Source organism: Colias philodice, chromosome 6, assembly GCF_061535455.1.
Source record: "Colias philodice isolate Cphi_HAF_F1 chromosome 6, ilColPhil1 Martin Lab GWU primary, whole genome shotgun sequence".
Lineage (NCBI taxonomy): Eukaryota > Metazoa > Arthropoda > Insecta > Lepidoptera > Pieridae > Colias > Colias philodice.
Genome location: NC_143091.1, coordinates 6,155,998 through 6,183,823, shown reverse-complemented (window position 1 = coordinate 6,183,823; position 27,826 = coordinate 6,155,998). Strand labels below are relative to the sequence as shown.

The window sequence follows — 27,826 nt, the reverse complement described above, 5'->3', positions numbered from 1 at the left end:
TATTGGATATAATAAAAATTGGACGTAGCTAGCATGAAACCTATCTATAAAAATTCATTTTAACAATAAAATATCTATAAGTATATTTAATTAATGACTTATAACATAGTGAAATAATATTGTACAAAAATGTTACATTACAGATGCAAAGCTAGCTAGCTAGGCAAATGATATATTACGATTATGTATTTCTATACCAAAATGTGTTTGTGTTAATGTCATTCATACGGTTTTATAAAATAAAAATAATATTTTTACAGTTTTAGTTTGTTTAGATAAAGTATACCTTTACGTATCACCTGATTCACATAGGTAGGTACCCAACGCCCTACTTACTCATTGAATTTATCTTATCTAAACGAATCTGTAGTAACACACGCCGCGATAATACAGCGCTATGTATTTTAAGCAGCTAATGTGATTATAAAACAATAATTGTGAACTATGAAAGTTCTGTGTCTGTTTATTTTTTTAATATGCAGTAAGTACTCAAATTTAAAAACATGATCGTTAGTTCTTGACATAAGACTATGTGTGACTGACTAGCTATGTGCTGAACTGTAATTCAGACGTTAATCTATATCTATCTAACTATGTGAATGTTGCATTAAGATGATGTTGTTTTTCTAGTTAGGTATCTATAACTATAAATGCAATTTCCCATGATTGTGTTTTGTTTTCAAGAATACAATGAGTCGTTATTTTATGTTTGCAACATGCAAGTTGTTTCTGCATGGATGCACAGATTATTTGATTCCATGTTATGATTATAGGTTCTTACTAATTGCTATTATACGTTTATGGAAAAAAATACAAAAATTATGATATTAACAAGCCCTAAGACACTTTTCAGAGAAAGGACTTTTTAAATTTACAAAAAAATCTTTTTGTTTACTTTTTTTGAAATTGTTTGTGTTTCTTGCTTATTATTGTTTTGTTTTAATCAGATGCTTTTGGAGAATTATTGCCTAGTATTCCTACACATTTACTGGAATGTTACCGAAATGGGGGACCCAGTTTGGGCGCACCAAAGCGCCTAGATGTATTTCTATCTTTAGTCAGGCGATTGGAACTCAAAGCAAATCTAGATTTGAGGTTGTTTAGCACAGCTTTATTGCGAAGGTATGATATGTTTTTATTACCAATTTATAATTATAAATGTATATATTTGTCGGCGTCAACGACGATAAACGACTACCCTCAAACTTCTAAATAATTATAACTAGCTAAAGTTTACTTTGATCTTTTTAAATAAGTGGTTGATTCATTAATCAACCACTAATGAAATAATTAAATTAACGAAATAATTAATCTTTGTTAAAAATGATAAAAATTCATTGTAAAAATTCGAGTGGCAACACTCAAACTAATTCTTGTGAGTCATGGTTTGCTTTAAATGCGATCGCCCGACGGCACAGAACACATTCACTCGCCGGCCGTCGGAGCGTTCGGAGCTCTCTCTAAAATTAGTAATTTCAACGTGAATTAAAAAAGGCAGTAAAAATACCCACGGGCGTTCTACTTCGAGTATGAGCGTCTGCTCTGATGATGGTGACGTCGGAATTGCTGACGTCACTCTTTTAAAAATAGCCTTTGGGCCCCTTCTCCCGTCATCAGAAGTGGGATAGAATTCAAGCTCACTCTTTTTAAATGTTAAACGTTTACGTAGTTTTGTAACGGCATACTGGCGTTTGTGTTTTTTCGTGCGTTGTGTAAAGTAAAACTTTGTTACGTGGATTATTGTAACGGGAGTGTAGTTCATCGAAGGAATTGTGTGTGTTATCTGAGCTGCGCCTCTCTTTGTGATAAGCATAAATCTACGAGAACCTCCGAGAAATCTACGAGAACCTTCGAGAATCTGCCTATATCACAAATGAGTAGGTGTTGATCACATGATACGCGAACGGACTGTCTCTGTCATGTGGAGTGTTCAGTATTCTGAAAGGTCAGTGTGGCCGAGGCAGTGTGTTTTTGAAATCCCGAGATGAACTACCGTAGTGTTGTAATACGAGAAAAGGCGTACGAGGACGTACGATTGTCAGTATGGCCGTGTTAGACTTAAAATCTACGAGAACCTTCGAGAACCTCCGAGAAATCTACGAGAACCTTCGAGACTCTCCGAGAACCTGTTACTAGACTGTCTGGTGCAGTCTGATACACAAATTCCTATAGCAGATTTCACTTGGTCGGCCCAGCGCATTGGTGACCTGCTTGGCATTGTTACAGACATTTACAACGAGGCTGGTGCAGAGCGCGCACCGCCTGTCAGTATGGCCGTGTCGGCGTCAACGACGATAAACGACTACCCTCAAACTTCTAAATAATTATAACTAGCTAAAGTTTACTTTGATCTTTTTAAATAAGTGGTTGATTCATTAATCAACCACTAATGAAATAATTAAATTAACGAAATAATTAATCTTTGTTAAAAATGATAAAAATTCATTGTAAAAATTCGAGTGGCAACACTCAAACTAATTCTTGTGAGTCATGGTTTGCTTTAAATGCGATCGCCCGACGGCACAGAACACATTCACTCGCCGGCCGTCGGAGCGTTCGGAGCTCTCTCTAAAATTAGTAATTTCAACGTGAATTAAAAAAGGCAGTAAAAATACCCACGGGCGTTCTACTTCGAGTATGAGCGTCTGCTCTGATGATGGATACGTCGGAATTGCTGACGTCACTCTTTTAAAAATAGCCTTTGGGCCCCTTCTCCCGTCATCAGAAGTGGGATAGAATTCAAGCTCACTCTTTTTAAATGTTAAACGTTTACGTAGTTTTGTAACGGCATACTGGCGTTTGTGTTTTTTCGTGCGTTGTGTAAAGTAAAACTTTGTTACGTGGATTATTGTAACGGGAGTGTAGTTCATCGAAGGAATTGTGTGTGTTATCTGAGCTGCGCCTCTCTTTGTGATAAGCATAAATCTACGAGAACCTCCGAGAAATCTACGAGAACCTTCGAGAATCTGCCTATATCACAAATGAGTAGGTGTTGATCACATGATACGCGAACGGACTGTCTCTGTCATGTGGAGTGTTCAGTATTCTGAAAGGTCAGTGTGGCCGAGGCAGTGTGTTTTTGAAATCCCGAGATGAACTACCGTAGTGTTGTAATACGAGAAAAGGCGTACGAGGACGTACGATTGTCAGTATGGCCGTGTTAGACTTAAAATCTACGAGAACCTTCGAGAACCTCCGAGAAATCTACGAGAACCTTCGAGACTCTCCGAGAACCTGTTACTAGACTGTCTGGTGCAGTCTGATACACAAATTCCTATAGCAGATTTCACTTGGTCGGCCCAGCGCATTGGTGACCTGCTTGGCATTGTTACAGACATTTACAACGAGGCTGGTGCAGAGCGCGCACCGCCTGTCAGTATGGCCGTGTCGGCGTCAACGACGATAAACGACTACCCTCAAACTTCTAAATAATTATAACTAGCTAAAGTTTACTTTGATCTTTTTAAATAAGTGGTTGATTCATTAATCAACCACTAATGAAATAATTAAATTAACGAAATAATTAATCTTTGTTAAAAATGATAAAAATTCATTGTAAAAATTCGAGTGGCAACACTCAAACTAATTCTTGTGAGTCATGGTTTGCTTTAAATGCGATCGCCCGACGGCACAGAACACATTCACTCGCCGGCCGTCGGAGCGTTCGGAGCTCTCTCTAAAATTAGTAATTTCAACGTGAATTAAAAAAGGCAGTAAAAATACCCACGGGCGTTCTACTTCGAGTATGAGCGTCTGCTCTGATGATGGTGACGTCGGAATTGCTGACGTCACTCTTTTAAAAATAGCCTTTGGGCCCCTTCTCCCGTCATATTTTTAAATTCAAGAAGTCGCCGTCTAAAAAGGATAGAGTAAATCGATACTATCCAGAAAATAGACAAAAAATATCCTAAAATAGTTTGTAAAATTTCTTTTACCTAACTTTAAACGTTTCTTTTCGATTTATAAACTAATAAATTCCATAAGTTTTTTTTATACTCTATATTTTATAGACTACTTACATACAATATACTTTTATTTCAGTTTGCGGCTTGATGGAGTGGAAAAAGCCGCCAATGTAGTTGAAACAGAGTTCGTCCTGCCATACAGAGCTTCAGCTTTTCAATTTCACAAATACAAATTGCTAATGGATATATTTTTACCGAGCCAAGATCTGATTGATGCGGATGAATTCTTTTCTACTGAAGAGAAATGTATACTTCACAAGATTATAAGTTCTACAGTGCGACCCTGGGAAAGGGGGGATGAAAATATAGTGTGCCCGTTATCCATACAGCAAAGACAAAATATTGTTTCGTCAAATAGCAGGTATGTTTCATTGTAACAATTATAATTGTGCTTTGATGGCAACCTTTACGACTTCCCTCTTTAACCCTACATTCATAACCATTCGTCCCACAGACCGGGCGAAACGTAAATTTGTTTTTAGTGCCTCGAGTGAAAGAGATAGATTGATGACCTCTCAAGTACCTTCCTAGATAGAATGACCGTTAGTAACGCGGGTGCGCTTGCCTCACAGTGACATCTTGTGCACAAGTTATAGACCCTTGAACGTCTGAGAAACGAATGTTTATGAATAGTGTTACATTTGACGAGACTGCAAGCTATTTTGAAAACATTGGTTTTATGAGTTCTGCGATTTTATAGAGTAAAGTAAGTATATTATATTATTCTGTATGAGTTATTATTTATATTTACATTTTATTTTATCGTCCATAGTGTGTCATTGTGTGTATTTTACATAAAATCTTTTTATTTTATTTTAGGATGAATGATCAGCAAATTGAGGACTATTTGAATCGTTTATCTGATTCTGGTGATGATCATTCTACCAGTCAGAAAAACTATGAAGAGAGTGATGTCGAAGATCATGTGGAATTGGATAAAATGGTCCCGACAGATTCCGACAGTGAAAACGACGTCCAACCAATCACATCACGACAGCAGGTACGCCGAAGCGGCGTCATTTTGTCTTCTGATTCTGAAACTGAAGAAATACCAGGTACTTCTGGCGCTTCTTCACATTCGCGACGTATAATTATTCCATCAGCTCGTAACACATTTGGTCGAAACCAAATGTGTGGAAGTATGTCTTGTAGTAGAAAAACGCAATGATGGCCTTTATGCTACTTCTATGGCATACTCAACATGTCAATAATAAACTCATACGTAATATACGTGCATAATAATGTGAAACTTGGGCGAAAACCAATAAGCAGACGATGTTTTGTGAAGAATGTTCCAGAGAAGTTGACCGAACCATGGTTACGTAAAAGACACGAAATGCCAACTTTGAAGAGATGCCTAAAAAGAAAAATCGCCGAAATTTTAGGTGAAACGCCTACCATTGACACACCTGGTCCAAGTGGTACTCAAAAAAAGGTTTGTGGCTATTGTGATTATAAAAAACGGGGTATGACAAGGTTTCAATGCAAGCAATGCAAAAAGTATATGTGTATGGATCATCGAGGCCTCATGTGTGTGGAATGTGCCGATGAAATTTAATTTTGACTCAATTTTTTTTTGTTACCTTCCTAGTTAAACACATTAAAGACAGTCATACTTAATTTATTTATTTTATTTACAAGTACCTCAAAACCAGCCACTTAAATTTAGTCGTCCGTGGGATGAATGTTTATGAATAATGCTACTCTTACATAAGGTTATGAATCTAGGGTTAAACACTACGAAAATACAGTAAAAAAGGTGCGATAATTTTAATATGTACCTACTTATTATTTAGATATTTTTTAAATCAAAAAACTCGGCGTTAGATGTTTTGTTTTTATTAAGGACTTATTTCTAAGATAACGTTTTATTATTCTACCGATCGTGTATCCATAGGATCAACAGCAGATGTCCCATTGAAGATGGTGTGATTCAATCAGCATGGGGTCCTATATCTCCTGGAACACTCATAGCAGCCATCGCGTCGTCATTAGAAGCTCAAAGAATATTAGTAACTGACATATTACAAGCCAATTTATTCAAAGCAGAAATCCCACCAACTTTACTTAACATGGCTTTGAAAGAATGGGATTTAAAATTGGAAAGATTAAATGATATCAAGGACCCAAGTGGTAATGCCGCTGCTGATATAAGCAATATATGGGCTGCGACATTAGCAGGTATAGCATTAAATATTAAAATGTTTTGACCGGGTTGGTAGGAGAGCAATAAAAAACTTTTTCACTAAGGAATAATGTAGGTTTCTAATGTTGAAATCCATTCGAATCTTGCCTCATTATCGAGTTTTGTCTCATCTTTAGTGATTTTTAAAAATTCCCATAGATGGCGGTATAACTGTTAATTTCCTTCGATTACGGGGGCGAAACCGCGGTTGACTGTCTTATAAATATTTTATGAAAGAAAAAGAACAAAGATTATGAACATCAAACCATATAATATTTCCTTGGAGCTTATATGTTTGAGAAAACTACTTTAACGATTATAATATCTTTTTATTTCAGGGGATTTAGCGGAAGTAGCATTGAATCAAGGGTCGCGAGTAGGTGCGGCACCGCAACGCTTGATAGTTGGCTCAAATAACAGATGGAATGATACATTTTTACCGCGAGATTTTTATCTGTTTACGCAAAATATTTCATCAACTGATTGGCATATGACGGACGCCGAAATTTTGGCGGGAATTGATGGTAAGAAGACCCTAAGAGCCATTTTGTGCTTAAAGAAGCTATTATAGACGAACAGATTCTTCGTGTTTCCTATTGTACAAAAAAAATATCCGATCGTTACCTATTTTCAATAATTCTGATAAAATTGTATACTTAAAACTTATTGCTTATATTTCAGGTTTAATCTTGGCCAATTACGTACCATCATGGATCGAACAACGTAGAACGTTGCGATTATCGCAAATAATTGAGATGTATTATTCCAACGAAGGCGTATCGTTTGAACCCAAAGTGCGGGCGTGTAACAGACAAGCCTTGTTCTCAGATATAGTGAACAGAGAACAATTGTTTGAGGAAACTTCTAGATTGGCACACATACTGTCGTTACGGCAAATCACAGTGTACATACCGGTCGATGAAATGAATAGAATCACTGACGCGGCAGTCACTGCGTTCATGGATTATGTTCGTGAGTATGAATAAACTGTATTGACGCATAATGAGAACGACTGATTATGCAGGGCGTTTCTGGAATGATTTGATTAATATCTATGTAAATAATCAATTTATCGATATTCTAGATTGTTCGACGAGGCGCAAGAGTATTGTATTGACAATATCTAATTATTTGTTTGCTCAATTTGCACTCTTTACTATAATTATCGAATTAGCGAAGTTATTATAGTTACAATTTTATTGAAGTGTATGAGTTTGATTCTGACTATTCAATATTAATATTTTTCAACGATTTGTATGGTTTTGTGTTCTAGTAAAATATTTTAGCCTTTTTTAGACTAGGTGTCTCATGAAATGCACAGTGAGTTAGTGACGTTCTAGTTTTTAATACGATTAAAAAATATGTTATTTTTCCAACGATCATATTAATATCATACATTTAATATAATTATGTAACTATGTATATAATTTTACAGCATCGCTATTACGGCAGTACCACGTAGAATGTTCAGCCAGTCAAAATATACCCGCCATGGACTTAATTATAGCTACCGACAGCTCGTGGAAAGGATATCAAGTAGAACAATTTATGTCGTGAGTATTTTTTATTATGTGTAAGTACATTTTTTAAGTTTTAATTGTTTATGTCATACAACGAGTAAGGATTTTTTTTAAACACTGGTAAAACTTCTATAACATAGCCTCACAAGTCACATCGAACCTTCAGTAATGAAATGGCCGTCCTAAAATTGATATCAAGCACTGAATAAATAATAATAATCTGTTATTTTGTTTAAGATGGATTGGTGGTGCACTTGAAATCAATATGCAAAAGAGTACAATAGCCTTACTACACGGAAACACGGGCGAATGGATCGTACCAAAAAGTCAAAACCTGACCAGCGCATTCACAACATTATCCAACTATACCCAAGAATGTATGAGAATTGCACAAAATTAAATGGATGCGGTTGTAATAATAGTTACTCAAGCTTTTTATTTTAGGGCCCAATCGTCTTAACCTCCCGAATGTTCTATCAGCTGTAATACAACACATACGGAATGAGACGCTCGAAGATATCGAATACATGAGAACTGCGGGCCCGAGTACGGTGGTTCTGATAGTCAGTCCAACAGATCGGTTGTCTTCGAACGAACTGAATAGATCCAGAATGCTCATGAACTCATTACGTACGAGTTTCTTTGACGTATACTTCGCCTACGCAGCGCAAGATACGTCAGACTTCAAATACATCAACAACGAATATATGGATTATTCCGAACTATTTTTAACGGTGGGTGCTGGTTTGTGGAGGCGGTGTTTGGAATGTTTAAATATAGATGTGCAATTTTGGCAGTGTTATTCATGTTTTTATGTAGATGAATAACTATTTCAGTTCAATTTTTTCACGTGTTAATGTAGACAAAATAATGACAGATTTTCGGATTTTTTTTTAAATTTAATTTACATTTAGAACACTTAAAATTTATTATAAATTTCCTTTAAGGTTTCATCGCCATCAATAACAGATGTAACTACCTCAGTGGCTACGCATTTAGTGAAAAACATAATACCATCGCGTATATCGGGTCCTCAATGTTCGTTCAATGGTACGAACTACGTGCAAATGCCGTATGAGGATTACGTGCTGCCGGGCAGAGAGCAGGCGTATCGCATCCATCCTTTTTATTTGAGACAACAACCTATTATTAATGTACAGGTATGTTTATTTTATGACTATATTGTGGCAATTAATTCCACAATAATAATTATTAAAGTTTGTCGTTATTTTTCTGGAACAAGAATGAATCAAATCTATTATTATTCTGAGAAGAAATCATTGCGTAATTGGCATATTGCTAAAATATTAACTGAAAATTAACGTATTTATTTTTTATACTCATAACTTTTATAAAGGCCAATAAATAATAATGACAATGTGAGTTTTAATAGCATTTTATAATTTAATAGCATATAACTATTTGTCCATAAATCTATTATTATTGTGTTATAAATCTATATCTATAAAAAATATGTAGTAGAATGGACCTGACCTAAGGTAATGGCATTGATATCTATTTCTAGTCACACTACCGCTTTGCCAACTATAATATATCACAGTGTAATGACGTTATTTTGTAGTTAATGTATTCCAATGGAGAACTTAGCTCAAAACATAACATAATTTAATATAAGTTATGATGCCGTGTTTCTCAATTTTTACCTCTGTGTAAATTATGATGATTTCTTGTAATTGGCGGTATAAGAATATCAAACTTATTAGAATATCAAACTAATACTCTATCCCAACCTTGTTGATTTGACCCAAAAAAACAACATCATCGTAAATTATTCCCAAATGTACTTCTTTAACTTTGCCATTTTAGCATTGATAATAAATACTGCATGTAGGTATTTGGTACCTAAGCAATGTAATAAAGTGTGGATTACAAAAGAACTTTGTAACACTAGCTGCGTCCCGCGGTTTCAGCCGCGTAAATGAGTTTTTCCTTCTAATACTTAAAAATATCAGAATAAAAAGTTTTAGTGAAAGTCTTGTCAGCCTACCTATAGGTCCAGCCGTTCCAGAAATTAGCCGGAACAAACAGACATACAGACAAAAATTGTAAACTTACTATTTTGGTATACATATGCATTTAGTAAGCGGTCAGACACTACAATTTTTTTTTGGTACAGTCTAAGATAATATGGTTTTGTTTTAGTTTCGCAACGATGGCCACGGCAGGATCTTGGTGTGTATGTGGCGTGGGGCAGAGTCGTCTCATTCCTGCCATTCGATAAACGAACGAGAAATGTTCACGTTCAATTTGACGAAGCCTTGCCCTTCGCCGAATTTTTGCACTCCGGCCCGATTTCTTGTTACCGGGCAAACAACTTTGAACTTGTGTGCCCGTAAGAATATACCTATTGTACATATTCAATTGACTACAGAGTATTTATTGCGCCTACTAGAATGTAAAGTCAAGAAACTTCTATTTTTGTGTGCTTATAGGGTAAGTGCACCAATAAATGAACACACCCCAGTGAATGAACGGAACGTGGTTTTTTCTCCAGAATAAGAAAATAAACAACTTCTACCAACCTACTTTGTATTTTTTTCATTGGTAACATTATTTCGGAGATAGTAACACCAATTCTTGTTAAATAGATAGCTTAGTTGCAAAATGGCATCAATGGAAAGTTAACGCGTGTGAGGCAAATATATTTTGTATGGACAGGAATTTAGGATCCAGGTAAGACACTGTTATTCATATCGTAGCTTTGTAGTCATATTTCAAGGTTTTAGACTGGTTTTTGTTTACATAGAGGTTGTAGATAAATTATTGCTTATATTTTCAGTCAATTTTATTCATATTTGCTAGTAGAATTTGAATAAAACACGTGTTCATGCACTAGCTCTAAAAATTGCCAAAATCCTAGTGAATGAACGGCCGTTCATTCACTGGGAAATCAAAAATTTTAAAGATTTATTAATAAGTTAACTTCGGCTGATGGTAATAAGTTTATTTTTACAAATCACGTTCCGAAAATGATTTCAAATCTTTTGGCTAGTATTGGAACACAGGTGTTCATTCATTGGTTTTTAAAATCCATCGAATGGACTATGAAAAACTGACGTGTTCAATTACCGGTAATTTAACTTTTATTGATCCAATGAATGAACGAAAATCAAATTTTACTTTGTGATTGCTAATTATTATGTAGGTAGGTCGTATTCGGCTGATAGCTGGCCATGGCAAGACACTATAAATGTTACTATATATTTCAAAATTATTGTTTTATTGTTTAAGGCAAATACAATGGATCCCATCAAAAAGTCATAATACTAGATTTCGGTACAGCCAAGAGACATTGGAGAAAGCACTGAATGCTATAATCAGAGGTGAAACTAGTATAAATAAGGCGAGCAAAACATATAACATACCAAAGTCAACTCTACACAACAAAATCAACAATAAAGTTCCGTGGCAACGAAAAATGGGTCCAGTGTCGCAGCTAACGTTTGAAGAAGAGCGAAAACTTGCTCGCTGGATTTTAAATAAAGCCAAGATTGGTTTTCCTATGCATCCAGAAGAGGTTTATGATACAGTTAAAAATTTCTTGGACACAAATCAAAGAAATACCAAATTCACTAATAATAGACCTGGTAAAAGTGTAGGCTTATGACAAATCAATCAAAGTCGAAATTGTACAAAAGGCCTTCAAGACTTGTGGGCTATTTCCTATTGACCCAAATGCAGTTGACTATTCTAAGTGCATCAATACAAGAAGATAACAAATAGCTAAAGATATGGACGCGAGCATTACTGATGATCAAAAGGACGATTTAAGAAGTACAATGAAGGTGATCGAATACGAAGTTGGACACACTATCAAAAACGAATTTATGCAGTCTTATATTACTAATCGAGCTCATGTGGTGTACAATGTACATGCTTTATGGAGTAAATGTAAGGCAAAACTTGAGAACCAACGTCAACCTATGAAACCCCCACCAGCCACACATACTCCAATTGATTTATCTAATGCGTCTGCTGAAAATCAAGAGACTAATTCTTTCGTTGACCAAGAGCCTCATCTTTCCTCACCTAATCCAAGCAGTCCTGTCGTGTTAACTATTACTGAATCAGCCCAAATTCATGTATGGACTGAGGAAAATGAAGTCAATCCATCCGTTCGGAATGAGACTTGCAGCATTCTTCTTGACGACAACATTCTATTCGACACTAGTAATAAGTCACGGCTTGAGACCACAGACGACATAGTAAACTTTATTATCCAAAATGAAACAAACAATTACAATTATGAAAAACTTAGAAGTCCTATACCATTGCCGTGGTATGATACTTTACCACACCACCAATTACAATTACCAATTACAACCAATGACACCAATAGTTCAATTACTGTCCAAAGTCACCATGACCGCGAATATTTTTTTTCCAAAAATTCACATATAATCGTTAATTTTGAGACTGAATTGTCAGATTAAGCATATCTTTATTGAATTTAATAATTACGTTGAAGAACACTTTTTAAGTTTAATTTTTAAAGACTGAGAGGTAGATTTTAGTTGGTTTTATAGTCTTAAGACAGTGGTTGAAATAAGACTTTAAAAATTGTTATAAATAATACCTAGGTACTTATTGTTGATTGCCTGTTGTTGTTTTTTCATACTTTAATAAATACAATATTTGTGTTCATTTACTGGTTTTTATTGGGTTCATTTACTAGAAAATGGCGTTCATTCACTGGTGTTTTAGGGCATTTTCGGTTAAATTATCAAATATTTTGATAACGGTTCTAATTGTAGCTCGAAACATGCGTTTTAATAAATCTTGAATAGTTTGCAGTCACGATGGTAGAGGTCATGATGCTATATTACTGAAATTGTTTTTAATTACCCGCATCAAAGTTGAGAATTGCCTTAAGGTTTCATTCACTGGTGCACTTACCCTACTGAATGAATGCAATGATTCTGCAACAAAAAAGGTACATTTGTCTTCAGAAACAATTTCTTGAATCCCATATCATCATATCAGGATCGGGATGAGGGGCCAGTAGATAACTACCTACTATCTAATTTGGAACTATGAACCGATATAAAAAAATATATACCTACTAGCGGTCTGCCCCGGCTTCGCCCGTGGTACCTACATGTTTAAACTATCCTATCTCTCAAGTTGGATCGAACTGCACATGGTGTGCGAATTTTATTATAATCGCTTATGTGGTTTAGGAGTCTATTGAGGACAAACATTGTGACACGAGATTTATATATATTAAGATTTTATGTGTTAGAATATATTTATTTTGATTTTTATTAGGGTATTGGAACTCATAATAATTATGTCGAAATAAAAATGTCTCAAATCCCAATAACATCATCAAAAAGAAAAGATAAAATGTGTTTGTTTGACATTTTCCTTGTTTTCATTTCCAACTTGTGAACATAATAATGTTATAGATAGATGTTTGAGTGAATTAGAATTACTTTATTCCATGAAATTGCTCAGGTAGGTAATATCCCTATACCGGTGCCTTTTTTTCTGACATTGGTTGAGCTGCAGTTTATTTCCTTCAATTTAATTGCAACGTTGCCAACTATATTGAGATTATTATCAATTTAACTTTTGTATCATATAAATAATAATATTCATAATTTAACCAAACTCTTCACAATAATAATAAACTTATTCAATTAACTTGTTCTATTGAAACCTTTGTAACAATTAGCGGTACTAATTATCTATCATGATAAATAAATGACTGACGAACATTTAACCCATATAAGGCTAAAACAATCAGTCGAATACTTTCATACATACATACTATATGAAGTGCTGAACCGTTAATTTATTCTCCTTACAGATAACGATTGCCGACTGCCGCATCAAGTGGGTTACTATATACAACATTCTGGTTTGCGCTGCCTGCCGCTCATGGGATCATCGGTCAGTACGGCGCCGATTTCGAAAGTCTTCTGGCTTTCTCTCTTGATCTCATTATTGTGTTATTTGTAATAAAATTATTTTTTCGATAATTTATGTTTCATTTAACAACCTTTTCCTTTGGCCATTTATTTCAAAGTATCATGCACAAAATTTTATAACAATACCTTTTGATAGGTAAAATATAAATAAAAAATATCAAAAGAAGAGCCATTACCCCTGGTGGGACTCGAACCCACAATCCCCGGCTTAGGAGGCCGATGCCTTATCCATTAGGCCACAGGGGCTGGTGATTGAGCAATCGAATTTATGTATTAGTATCATTTAAATAACAATATTATGAATACGTATTTTTTAATCAGTCCATAGTTATTAGTTACTGAACTTATTTAAGACAATTTAATATGTAATTATGAATCTACTTTAAATATCAAGGATAGTAGAAATTAATAAAAACCTCCTTTTACTTTATTACTGAACTATCAATACATAGATTGTTAATTCTTATCTCAATGAATATAGTGTAAGCAAAATATATAATATTATAAATTATATTTTATATTCTCTATGTAGTTCAGCTTGATCTAGCGAACGCTTGTGTAACTAGAGCTAGCGCTAAAGTCGCCACACACGGCGTAGTATCAACAATTGACTCATAGATAGCGTTGTACGCATTAACCTTTTTTCTTATATTCCATTCGACATTGCAAGGACGTGTTTTTTTATTATCTTTTATTATTATAGCAATTTCTTTAATTATTTTAAGTTCGGATGAAATGTATTCTGTAATAAATTGAAAAGTTATTTGCATTCACGGTAAAATTCTTCAACATGTTGTTAAATTCGAACATTCCTAACATGGACTCCGTGGCGCAACGGTAGCGCGTCTGACTCCAGATCAGAAGGTTGCGTGTTCAAATCACGTCGGGGTCAAAGAGTTATCATTTTTGTTGCTTTTTTTTATTTTTCATCGGCTTTTTCTTTATTTTTATCATGACAAGTGTTTAGGGAAAATAGGTCTATGGTAGAATTATTGTAGATCTAAAGGTTTCCATCATAGGTTTCCTTTCTAAGAGGTCATTAGGTATGTACCAGTCAATTAATTTGTGTTATTGAGGACACACTAATCGCTAAACAAACATTCACACATTCAAACGACTGGTAAAAAGGTAACGGGGGCCGAATTCAGCTCTTTTTATCTACATCGTAAAAATAAACATTCGGTTTCATTTACATTACTAAAAATAACTACACGATTAGTAATGGAAATTAAATGTTGCATTCGACCTTATATGGAATCTTCAGATGTTTTTATGAGGCTATTTGAATACAAATATGTGGTGAGCAGTAGTTTAAATATTAGGTAAATAAGTACCTAACTACATATACTTTATTGTTGAAAACCCTACTAAGACTATTTTTGATACAGACTCACAAATCTTAACTGGAAAATCGTCATTCCGGGCCAAGAGACTCTGTTTATTATAAACATTATAATGTCAATCGTATCGATTTTGCTTTTCAGTTAGTACGATGTACAGTGCATATTGGATTGCTCTATACGTGCAAGAAAGAGCATTTCGCTTTGCAGGCTCTGTCGAGACGGTCAGGTGACTGGCATACGTGTCTACTGGCGCCTTTTCAAACGAATCGCATTCTTGTAACGCATACATACGCAAATATGTCCCTGTAGTAGTCTCCATGATTACAACCAGTTTTGTGCACGTACACGAACACGCCTTCTAACTGCTGCTGTATGGGTTAGAGATATTCATGTGTTTAACCTGGAGGTCATATTATAACAAACAATTCTTACACAAAGCGAATGCGCTTTTTTTGTGCCTATAAATTTTATCACGTACACAAATTATGTACATAATTAATTATCTTCAAAAAAAATTTAATTTATCAGCTTATTTCATTTTTTTCTCGTTGATCAATTGAAAAAATAAATTAATTAATACAACTCCTACGCCGTAAACTTAGACCGTAAATAATAAATATCTTATTTTCGGATAAATTACTTATGGTTGTTTCTTTCTTTAAAAGAACCAATAAGTATGTATTTATGGCAAACGTTTGCTCTTTTATCGTGTAACGTATAAAATATCTGGTATCTGCTCATTTTAAATGGTTAACAAAGAGAAGGTTATAGGAAGCACAATGCGGCAGTATTCATAATTAATTTTTACTTGACTCTTAGAAGTGGGTATGACGCAAAGTCTAAGGAAATCTATACCTACTCTAGGTTTCCTTTCAGGGTCAATCGGTTGGTCGAATAGGCATTTATTAGAACTGGTGTGTGTCCAGATGGAATGTCTGGCCTTGGTCGCCGGTCGGTTCTGCTGCATCAATAAATAATTGGTGAATCAATGACGTCAACAGAACAGTTGACGCAGATCGGTTGAAGTCCAACAATAATAATTCTTTATTAGTGTCAATTACATTTTTTTGTGAACTTTTCGTCCAATTGACCCCCACAATTATTGGCGCGCGTGAGCCGCGTCACACAAACGACTCAAACGTATTAGCCATATTTTATAAGGTCTTGATATTTCCTTATGAAATCAAATCGTCAATTCTTTTTAAATATTTTAAGATTATAAAAAAAATCTTAAGGTCATTATGATAAATAACGAGTATAATAAATATTTTTGCTAATTAGAACCCGAATAACCAAAACCGACCTGATATAAGTAATAAGACTTTTAAATGATTGTGGCATTTTTTTCTGGAACATGTTTCGTAAAATAACTTTAGTAATGATATTCTAACTTTATTCAAATTAATTTTATAGTTGGTCTCTGCTGGATTATCATAAAATATGTTTAATATTATATAAAATGACTGCTAACGTTTAGTTCTTAGTTCTTATATAAGAAACCAGGCGACAGATAGACATTCCATTTTTTTTTTACTTTAAGTATTTCTGTTTTCGATGTTTGGACTTACTTTCTAAACTCTAGCTTAAAACACTTTGTACATGCTTAATTTGCTTAACATTGCATCGATAGAGCCATATAAATGTGGACAACATTATAAAAAAACAATTGATATTTTATATCTACCTATAACTTTAGAGAAGAAAAGGTGTACACTCTTAAACTTATAAATAAATCATTTATTTTCCTTAAAACTTATTACTACAGTTAAACTGTACGAATAATAAGCATCTCTATAAATCAAAATATTAACAAAGCTCCACAAGGAAAACATTTTTCTGTAAGTTCCAATAAGCCCTATGGAATAACAGTTGCGGTTAAAAATGATGTTCAACGTGACGTATTTGTGGAGCTTGTGGTTGAATCGACACACCCACACTTGCCTTACTTCCTTCTTCATGCCTTTCGATAACTCTGAAGGCCGAATAGAGATCACGTGTTTATGCCAACTGAAACTCTCGTCCACAGCAAATTAATTTCACGTGTATCTTTAATTAAAATCATTTTCCATTGCGAAATAACCACCATATTCAGTCGTTGATATCATGAAGCCATTATAATTTTTATGATGCAATTTATTTTTCTCGTTTTGAAAAATTTGGGTGTGGCTCATTAAATGACTCATAATCACTTGTAGTACCATACGAGATAAGAATTTGAAATATCATTATGACGGACTAATTATGAAACAAATAGTATGACTGCAGTCACGAGTTATTGTAGGTACCTACGTGATATATCGTATGACGTGTGGAGGCTTGGTGTAGTCCACCAATCAACGACTGCCACAGTACAAATGCGTCAGAGTCGGAAAATAGACTAATGAAACAACACAAAATCGAGCCAATATAATAAATATAAGTAATAACATAGCAACATATTGAAATTAGGCACGCCAATTTAAATACAAGTATTTATTTTCAATACCTGCTGTAGACTACTGGAGGTAAGGAAAACTGAGCATATTCTGCTCAAGTTTTTAAGTGAGTTGATTATTTTAACTTATCAAATGCAAACCATGAAAAACAAATGAAGTATTACGTATGTGCTGTTAATAATGTTAATAGGTATCTACTAACGTTTCTTAATTCTTAAAGCTATTACAATATGTAGTATTCAGTCTATAAATAATAGCACAGTTACAGGTCATTGTCTTTGACGCCTATTATATAGAGACATGAAATTCTGATGTAACCGTTGCAATACTTGCCAACTGGCATGTTAGAGTTAGGGTTACACAGTACACTACACCTTCTCTACACGGTCCTATAGTTCGGGTGCGTTATGTAGGTATATTCAACAGCTGCGCTATTCGAATCTCTATGCAGTGACTTTATATTATCAAGTAAAGTTTAACTTTCACAACAGCCATAAGCCAATGTCAACAACCTCGTCACACCTCCTTTCATTCATTCTCCCTATCCCTCGCTGATGCTATTTTTAGATCAGAACTATAAAGTTGGATAACCAAAGAATGTCGATAAAAATTTAAATTTTCTCTAATACATTATGCAAATGAGAAGAAATGTTTTGTTAACCCAATTGAAACAACAATTCAACGTCAAAGATTACGAAAGTGTACGTCAACTGATATTTTACTTGCTAATGTAAGGCAATGTGGCTTTAGTATGTGTAAAAGGTGAAATTAGTTAGATATAATTTAACGCAAACTATTTGAATTATTTGGAGCAATTACAGAAATAATTCTTTGTGTAAAAGATTGCCATTTTCTATGATAAAGACTTCATTATATTTCACATAGGTACTTACATCAATTTAAAAGTTATGAAAAAATTGATGAAAATCGTTGACTTACTTCGTCATTTGTTATGCCTATCTACCTAATCCATACTAATATTATAAATGCGAAAGTAACTCTGTCTGTCTGTCTGTTACTCAATCACGCCTTAACTACTGAACCAATTTGCATGAAATTTGGTATAGAGATATTTTGATACCCGAGAAAGGACATAGGATAGGTTTTATCCCGGAAATCCTACGGGAACGGGTTTTTCTTTGAAAACGCGGGCGAAGCCGTGGGCGGAAAGCTAGTAAGTAATAAATATCATTTCATAGACCAATAATTTTTTTATTGGTCTATGTAGGTAACATATAATTAAGAAAAAATCCTAAAAATCTTGTCCCCTTTTCATAAGTTCTAAAATATGTTGATCTGATCCTTGTGCCTACTCGGCATTTTACTGTTTACTGAAAAGTCTTGCACATTGTTGTGCTGTTTTAATAATTACAGATACAGGTAGGTACTCCAAGCAATTTTAATCGATATTTGAGATAAAAATGAAAAATTTATATGCAGGTAGTTTCAGTCAATTCAAAGCAGAAGGTATGTATAAATAATAACAATTAATTAAAAACTCCATCAGTATGATTTACACAAAATAAACGCCAAGAATGTTATTAAATACGACAACCACAAGGTAATAAATATTACTAGGATTAAATATTGATTGTTTAAATGATTATATAAATATGTACTATGATTAAATGCGCAGTTGCAATATAGGTACACTCTATGTATCAAAGATATCTTATTTGTAATTCACATTATATTGCCACAATTATCTTAGCGGAATCCCAATACACTATGCATCTATGTATTTTACACAAAGGAATTCTAGATGTCTTCTAAATGGATTCATCTACACTATCAGAATTGTTAATTCGATTATTCATAAAGTAATTGCGTCTTATTAAATACTTACATATTGTTATTGATTATTATTTATTATAAGTATTTTTGAGCCGGTATTATACAATGTGTTCCGGACATAATATTTTGTTACTTCAAGCACATAGGTACCTTCTAACAAGATTTACTTTACGACTAAGACAAACAAATAAACCATTTCTAATGCGATGTTTATTTCGACATATCATTCTTCTCTACAATTTAGCGAGCTTACGCCGTGTTAAAAGAAAAATTCAATATTTCAAAGCTTACTTTTGATTTACATAGTAATAAGTAATAACTAATAACACGTTTGTCCTAGTCCCATATAAAATGATACATCATTAATTATATTTCTATGACATTAATTATTTATTGTGTTTATCAGTGTTTTACTAACAATGTTAAATACAACACATCGTTAAGCCCTTTTAGAGCTACTGTAAGTAATTTATTATGGTGGCTCATTCTGTTAAGATTTAAGCAGATACAGCTTGTGTATCTAGAACTGACTGGTTGTAATAAAATGAAGAATTCGAGGCAAAGATATTCATTAAACTCTATGGAGCAAAAACATTTCCGTTTTAGCGCTTGTTTATGCGTGGTAAATTTTGCATTCTGTAATTATGTAAAGATACATAGGTATCAATTATAATGTAGATTAAGAAGGCATATTTATTAAACAATGCAAATGCAAACATCCTTGACAAATAAACAATTTTACTGCTTAGTACACTAATAGGTACCTGACCTAGTATTAATGCTTATGAAAACAATAACATTTCACTCATATTTCAGACTCCTATTCATTTTGTGATAAGTTATTACATGCATTTCCTTTTAAACGTTATGATCAAACTATCGAATCTTCTCGGCTACTCGATAAAGCTGATTCGCGAATGCAGAATGTGGATATTACAATGCACTTGGTGTTCCGTTTCATAAACATCCACTTATAAGTTATAATGCATTCGCCGAGTGGAAAATTACTCCAGCTCGCAAATATAGTGTCCAAATCATCAGTAAAAAAAAATAAGACACTAGGTTGGTAGAAGAGTTATTTTATATGTGATTAAGGTATTTGTAACCATGTAGGTACAATATTAAATTATAAATATATGTATCGATGCTGTGCCGTTGGCCCTAAAACCTTTGGCCTCACACATTAATTTCAGCAATCCATTTTATGCCAAGAATTGCTTTGTATACGTTCAATAATTAGTACGTTTTAATTTTTGTTAATAAATATTTGTGTGTATTTGATTAATTCCACACTAAATAACAAAATAATCATGAAAATAACTTCATTCTTCGTTTCGTTTTAGGTTAGGTACCTCTTGCGGAAAAAATAAGCTTCTTCGAGAATGTTCTTAATAGGTACCTAGTTCCGGAATCCGGGATAAACAAACTGAAATAATTGCGCATATCCCATTCCTATTGAAGTTTATATTTATCTCTCACAAATAGGGAACTTGGTAACTATAGATTGTTTATGAGTTCGTTCGTTACCGCAGACATGTAAGGGTAGGTACGTTTCATTTAAGCATACATTCACATTATGCCTATATATTTCAGCGATTCCATTTCCTTCAGGTATATATGTAGATATAACACTTTACTAAGCATACCTACACATCGATATGATGACACTTCTCAAAATATTAATCGTTGAGTCACAACTCACACAGTCTCTTTTTATAAAATTTCCCAAATTAATTTTCACTTGTGGGTTAGGCGCAATAAATATTTTTGTGAGTAAAAGGTTAAATTATATTAACTGTATATATATGATTAAAGACTAGGTATTATGGAAAAGAAACTTGATAGTTAAAAAAAATAATAATTACATGCAAGAATTATGATAAATATTGCCATTAAAAATGGCGTCCGATGCAACTGCAGCGGTTAATTACTTAAGTTAATTACCATTTTTGTGTTTTGATACAGTTATTAAATAAATAAAGATTCTAGATGAATGGTAATAACTTCTGGCATTAGGTATGCAGAGCTAAAAATAGTGAACAGAAAATAATATCGATTTTATTTATCAAAATCTAAATACGGAAGCCTCTTTTTGTCGTGCAATTTGTGAAGGTTAAAATTTATTTTTTTGCGTTCTTTTTGTGTATGTATTTGGTGGCTATCCAAATTACCTTCCTTTGTTTATTTAAATCTCTATTATTTTAATTTAAAATCGAAAACTGGGAAATATTACTGAAATTATTTATTGATAACGTGATACAGACGTTGTCCTTGTGCGAGACTATTTTGGCACGTTTTACGCCTTCCTATGATGATGGTATAGGTTAATAGGTATCTACATATAATATTTTTAATATCATAATACAATTTTTAAAAACAAAAGCCATTTAAAACACAGCTCTCGTTTATCTTGCAATAAACTTATCTAAGTACTTAGTTATGTATGACGATGAGTTCTTATCTACTTTATGTACCAAATTTAGTACATACAAAATGATATTTTGAATGAGTAAGTTTCAGGTAGGTATAATATGTCGCACGATATTTTCACAAATATGATATCATAATTATGATTTATGCCTAACGTTCTATAGACATCGGCTGACGCAATAATTACTTCTATTCAAGGCTGACTATAGTCCGATCACCGATGCATTGAAAGTTAAGATTACAGTTACCGCCGAGCGCTGTGATTGGTCGCCATCGGAGGCCTGGCCGGGTGTGGCGAAACGTGTCTGAATACTTCGACAAAATAATGCACGATATAAGTCCTTTTGATAAACCAATGTAACAAACAGATATAGTGAATTCATGAATCATGATACGATAGAGTTTAAGGTTTTATGTTGAAATAATTATTTAATAGTTACGAAATTAAAAATACCCAAGCCGAAAAACGATCTTTAAAAATTTTGACAACGGATGAGCACAAGGTCATGATGAAATTCTTTATAATTAAGTCAGTAACAGGTATATAAACAGGTACCTACGTCAAAAGCAAAATTAATACGTTTAATAGGTATTATATAATGAAACGAATTAATTTTTTTTGCATATAGTACATGCTACTGAAAATCTAAAAAATAATATTGCAATGGGGAACAACCGAGCAATATGGGCCATATATTCAGACATCGAAAGTCGAAACCAATATCATGGGATTTTTTTGCTTTTTTGAAAAGGCTCCGAAACTACTGATCCTTATATGCACTAAAAGAAAACCAAATTATTCCTATACCTATGCGACGTTTTGTATTATTTAAAAATTTTGTTTCTATATCCGGGTGAGCCAGATTGGAGAGGAACAAACAGATGGTATTTAATAAGTACATTCTTCTCTACAACCCAAATCATGTCCAATTTTTTACAATTTTACCTTCATCGAATTCCTGATGCACATCTTGTCAACTGCATCACACGATATGTTTTATCGTTAACCTGTTAATAAGTCTGGCGCCAGAAACCGTTGCTGAATGTGACCTACATGCTTCATCCTTAACAGTTATTGCCTATAGACCTAGATTTGAATTTAGATTAGCTGAATGGCCAATCCATAACTTCTTAAATGCATAACAAAATATTAATTAAGTTATTGTTACTTTTTTTACAAATATAATATTGCATTTTTTAAATATTTAAAATTTCTAGTAATACCTTTTAATTCCTACATATTTTTTTATAATATGTATTGACTATTTGTTCAAGAGTATTATAGATTTCTATAATGTATTCATATACTCTACCATGCATTCCACAAGTCGCAGTCGCAAACAATACTTTTAAGATTTATTAGTATTCGTAGGGACCTATATTTATTTATTTATAAGGAATGATTAAGTGTAAAAAATTATAAGTAAGTAAACCTTTGCAAATTAATTAAATTTTGCATAAAAGGCGGCCGTAATCCAGGAGAGCAATCTCTACCATGCGTATTATATCTGATTTTTTTTCACCATTAATACGAGTTACCTAGAAAAGGAAATGTTTATTAATAAAATTCATTTAAAAAAATTGTTTTATTAAACTTTTATCGAAAAATAATTTTTTGAAGCAACACTAATGCGAATTCATTAAAAATGCATTAAAGAGGTGTATGCAAATTGCAAACTGGTTCTTGTTTATATACCATACATGTACTATAAACTTATTCGTATTGTGATCATTTGTCGCCGGTCCCAACTCTCATATCATTAACTTTATTGTTTATACTATACTAGCGACCCGCCCCGGCTTCGCACGGGTATAAAATACATAGCCGGGCGGCCGCAAACGCTACGTCCTGCAATTTTTAAATCTGTAATATCTTCGAAAATATTCACTTAAATCATACGGTGTAAAGGGCCATATAGATCTATATTAAATGAACAATGTATCCATGGTATTTAATTGGTTAAGGATTAATGCTGTATTGGTTAAAATCGCTTCGAAAATTAGCCATTATTTGTCGTAAAAAGTAAATGACAAAAAAAAGTTATTGTGGGTTATCCATAAGAGTTAGACATATACCATCGCGGACTTTTCTGTAGACCTTTTCAATGTGTATAATACTTAGTACATTATTTTGATAAAACTCGTAGGGTTCAGCCTGCGTTTGCAATGTAAGCGGAATAAATGTAATTTTTTACGACATCACATTAGAAACCTCAAAAATAACAGTACTTCTCCACTACTTGATGGATCTTATTATACATATAAACCTTCCTCTTGAATCACTCTATCTATTAAAAAAAAACCGCATCAAAATCCGTTGCGTAGTTTCAAAGATTTAAGCGTACAAAGGGACATAGGGACATAGGGACATAGGGACAGGGAAAGCGACTTTGTTTTATACTATGTAGTGATGATGACGTGTACCTATGTCTTAGGTCTAGAACGTCATCCACTACTATGCAAACATGCATTTTATATGATATTACTGGGAATCAAATGAACTGACGCAATGCCCAATTCTAAAAGGTTACTAATTAGCTTTTAACAGTGTCGCCCATAGACGATGACAGACATAAGTTGTGAGTGAAAATTTTTGTGTACATTTCCTATCAACCAAATTTTGATACATATTCCGTTGCATGGTAAACAAACGTTAACGTATATGGGCATAACTATCAATAAAAGAGGCTGCAGTTATAATTAATTACTATTAGTAAAGCACATTATGGCAATATAGCCACAAGCTCTATCGAAGGATCGATCGATCCAAATCGGACGAAATATCGCATCCTGAAACATCCTCATTTTAAATTTCATGGCCATGGTCATATCGTTTTTGACATTTCGCGATTTCAAGGATTTGGCACCTATGTAGTATGTACCTACATTATACCTAGGTACTTGATATTCACTAACCACTGGCGGCTTACTCGTTTTTGATTGATGCTAAATATTAAATATATAATAGAGGAGTTCATTTTTTCAAATATGAAATTGATATTTTCAAATTAGGATTTTTCGTCAAGATTATACATGAAAAATTTTTTGATAAAAATAAACTATCGCTTTATAAAGTGAAATAGGTAAATATTATATTAAATTCGATTATAATGATGAAAACCCATTATTACGATAGTCTATCATATTGTTGTAATCAGATTAGACCATTAGACATCAAACGTGATAAGTATCTGCGAATAACAACCGATAATTATACTAATAAGTCATTACTAATAGTCATATTTAAGAATCCTTTGAAATTATCGTTATAATTATACATAGTTTCATATAAGATCACGTAGCTAAAAGTGTGCTAGGTAAATATCGAGACGCACATAACGTTAAAAATGTTCTAATCACGTTTTGATGTCACATTTATTTTAAAACGCTGACTTACAAATATTGAATTGAAAAATAGTTGCGGTCAGACCAGATTATTTGCTTTTTCAATTTAACCTTTAAACAATAAATGCGAAGCGAAGAGTGAACGGGTACCTTCTAGGGAAGCGCGCTCCATCATAGGCCACATCTCAGCTTACCATCAGGCGAGATCGTGGTCAAGCGCTTCCCTATCACACGATAAAAAAAAAATGCGTACAATGTTTTTGTTCCGAGGATCCGCGACAAATAAGAAATAATTTATACCACGTGTGAATAAATGGTAATACAAAATATGATAGAACAACTTGTTAATTTGAAACGAATACTTTAAACCAATTAATGTATTCGCAATTAAAGCGTATTTCATCCTAATTTCTTCAGACTTTACCTCAAAAACATTCGTAAGAAATACTTTTCGTACAATATTCGTTCGATATTCATTCCTAATTCAAGGAGCTAATATTATTTTTTATTTATCTATTATAAAATGTTATCATTCTTTATACTTGCCGTAAAAATTTAGGTCATGAGGTATCTGTTATGGTTATCATTAAACAAAAAAAAAGTGATAAATATACTCAAACATATTTTAAGGATAAATAAATCGTACAATTTACATAGGAAGTGTGTAGATCTTCATTCGGCTCATCCCTTACACAGTAATCATACTTATGATACTACATCTGATTATTATATTATATACAAATTACTAATTTTATGACGTACTAATATAATATATAGTCATTAAATTATTAAAATTTTAAATTTCAATTGCTTTCCGAAAATATTATCGGCAATTTTGGCAATCACAAATAATATTAATGCAAAACATTTTCGTTTTATGTATATATACTTATGTCTTACGCATTCACTAAGCAATAACAATTAATCTAAAAATTGTAAAACTTTCTTTAAAGTTAAATCTCTGTTTTTGAAATTTGGCTTCAACAGCCCTTGTTCAAACAAAAGAGAGGAAAAATAGACTAAGTACATATAGATATATTTTCTTTTAATTTTTTCCTCAATTTTAGTCATTTAATTCTGCAAAACATGTTTATTCAGTCAAGATATCTGTTTATGCCGCAACATAGTTTGAAAATGCGAATCAATACAGCAGTCCAAATTAATATGACATTGCGTCTATCAATTGCTCACATAAATTGATTCTTTGGATTTTTCCATACCTCACGTAGGTACATGTGTAATATATATAGATACACAGTTTAAACAGGTCCCAGGAGTAAAATTCCATAATGCGCTCATTAATAAACAAATATCTATTACGTTTATTGCATCTGTAATTAATATGGTGTGGCACCCCACATCTTGTCTATTGCGCATATGCCACCAACATACAACAGAAGAGCATGATCTATGAATATTCATGCACTCCTCACGTTCAACTTGTCACCTCTGCGTAGATATTCTCTTAGGTGCATGTTAAATGTTCTATAGTTCTAGAATGTTCTTATTGTTATGCTTATGCACAATAATATGATTTCCGTATACCTAACGAACACAAGAAGGAACTATTTAGTATCTGTAAATTAAAAAGGTGTGTGTGGTATTTATTTTTTCTAACATGGAATGTCGTGTATATTTGGTTTTGAATATTACACGTATCATCGAAAAGTATATTGGTGATTTGACTTTATACACACTCTTAAACTACTGAATAACTTTAGCTGCGGTATAAAACTAAAAATATTTGATTCATACAAGTAAGTACGTATCTATGTATTTAAATTGAGGTACTTACACATTTTTATCTAATGAGTGAAGGGTAACATTAAAATTGTGAACATGACTTGCACTTTTCTAATAACGGAAGATACTCAAATGACCACAAGAACAAAGTCATGATTTTAGAATATCGAATATCATATTTATAATTATATTAAGTTTGAATAAGTCTTTAATTATACGGTTTATTTTTGCAGATATTGCAGGGATACGACTATGCGAAGTCATTGCCGCGGTTAAGGATTTTTTGTCAATTTTTTTAGTAAGTATAGGTGTTCGTCATCTATTACTTACATTGTAATTCTTAATTTTCCAAATTGTAATGACACTTTTTTGTAAGAAAAATAGGCTTATAAAATGTTGTTATATAATCATCTTTTGAACAACACAAGTACATAAAATTCTTACCTATATTCAATGAAGAAACCTACATCAGACGTTATTTTGTTTTTACATAGCCTACTAATGAAAGAAAAAAATAGCCGACATGTTTATCAAGCTTTCAATTATGTGAAAGCAAACAATAGAGATATATGCGGTTATTTATTTCCAACTAATCATGATTAATTACTATTTAGACTTCCGTGATTTATTAGATACGACTTTGTATCTAGGTATACTATTATAGTACTAATTACTAGGTGGTGTTTAAGATTCAAAATAGCACATTATTTTCACTTCATTATCTTGTTCACCTAATCTGTTAAACCAAACAATATTCATGGCGATTACCACAAGCGTATACTGTTATCTACATTCTCAAATTACGTAAACACATCGAGTTGTGTTAAATAAATCAGCAAACCATCAGATTAACCGCTGTCATCTAACTAGCCGCGTGTAATGGAGCACCTAGCTATTTTAGGCTCACATAACCACATTCTTTATCTAAAGTCTAGACTGGCTAGAATCATTAGGCATCGCTGGTCGTCTTCGTGCATTAAACTGTTAACTCATTAAAGCCAGGTAAATGCGTGGAACGAACTGTACTCATTTATAAATAGAACCTGGATACAGCGAAGGGTCATCGTGTGCTTGTGTTAGCACAATGGGTAACCTATTTGATTTATATTTTA

General features: G+C 33.2%; 2 protein-coding genes, 2 long non-coding RNA genes and 2 other non-coding genes across 6 annotated transcripts in view; 4 read left to right on the top strand and 2 right to left on the bottom strand.

Moving 5' to 3' along the window:
- The window catches only part of LOC149487730 (uncharacterized), a 161,331-nt gene that overhangs the window by 38,107 nt on the left and 95,398 nt on the right, over positions 1-27,826 (bottom strand). The gene's annotated exons all lie outside the window — the stretch shown is intronic.
- LOC149487744 (uncharacterized) lies at positions 153-13,675 on the top strand. Its single transcript, XM_089696366.1, has 12 exons — positions 153-481; positions 948-1,122; positions 4,042-4,326; positions 5,863-6,146; positions 6,489-6,674; positions 6,832-7,122; positions 7,586-7,703; positions 7,908-8,047; positions 8,115-8,404; positions 8,618-8,830; positions 9,834-10,023; positions 13,504-13,675. The coding sequence occupies exons 1-12, from the start codon at positions 445-447 to the stop codon at positions 13,653-13,655; spliced, it is 2,361 nt and encodes a 786-aa protein (XP_089552492.1). The 5' UTR covers positions 153-444; the 3' UTR covers positions 13,656-13,675.
- Positions 4,391-5,585, top strand: LOC149487746 (uncharacterized). Its single transcript, XR_016315700.1, has 2 exons — positions 4,391-4,671; positions 4,785-5,585. It is a non-coding gene; the product is annotated as an uncharacterized LOC149487746 (long non-coding RNA).
- On the top strand, positions 10,121-12,377 carry LOC149487745 (uncharacterized). Its single transcript, XM_089696367.1, has 2 exons — positions 10,121-10,364; positions 10,923-12,377. The coding sequence occupies exons 1-2, from the start codon at positions 10,342-10,344 to the stop codon at positions 11,296-11,298; spliced, it is 399 nt and encodes a 132-aa protein (XP_089552493.1). The 5' UTR covers positions 10,121-10,341; the 3' UTR covers positions 11,299-12,377.
- On the bottom strand, positions 13,798-13,870 carry TRNAR-CCU (transfer RNA arginine (anticodon CCU)). Its single transcript has one exon. It is a non-coding gene; the product is annotated as a tRNA-Arg (tRNA).
- Positions 14,445-14,516, top strand: TRNAW-CCA (transfer RNA tryptophan (anticodon CCA)). Its single transcript has one exon. It is a non-coding gene; the product is annotated as a tRNA-Trp (tRNA).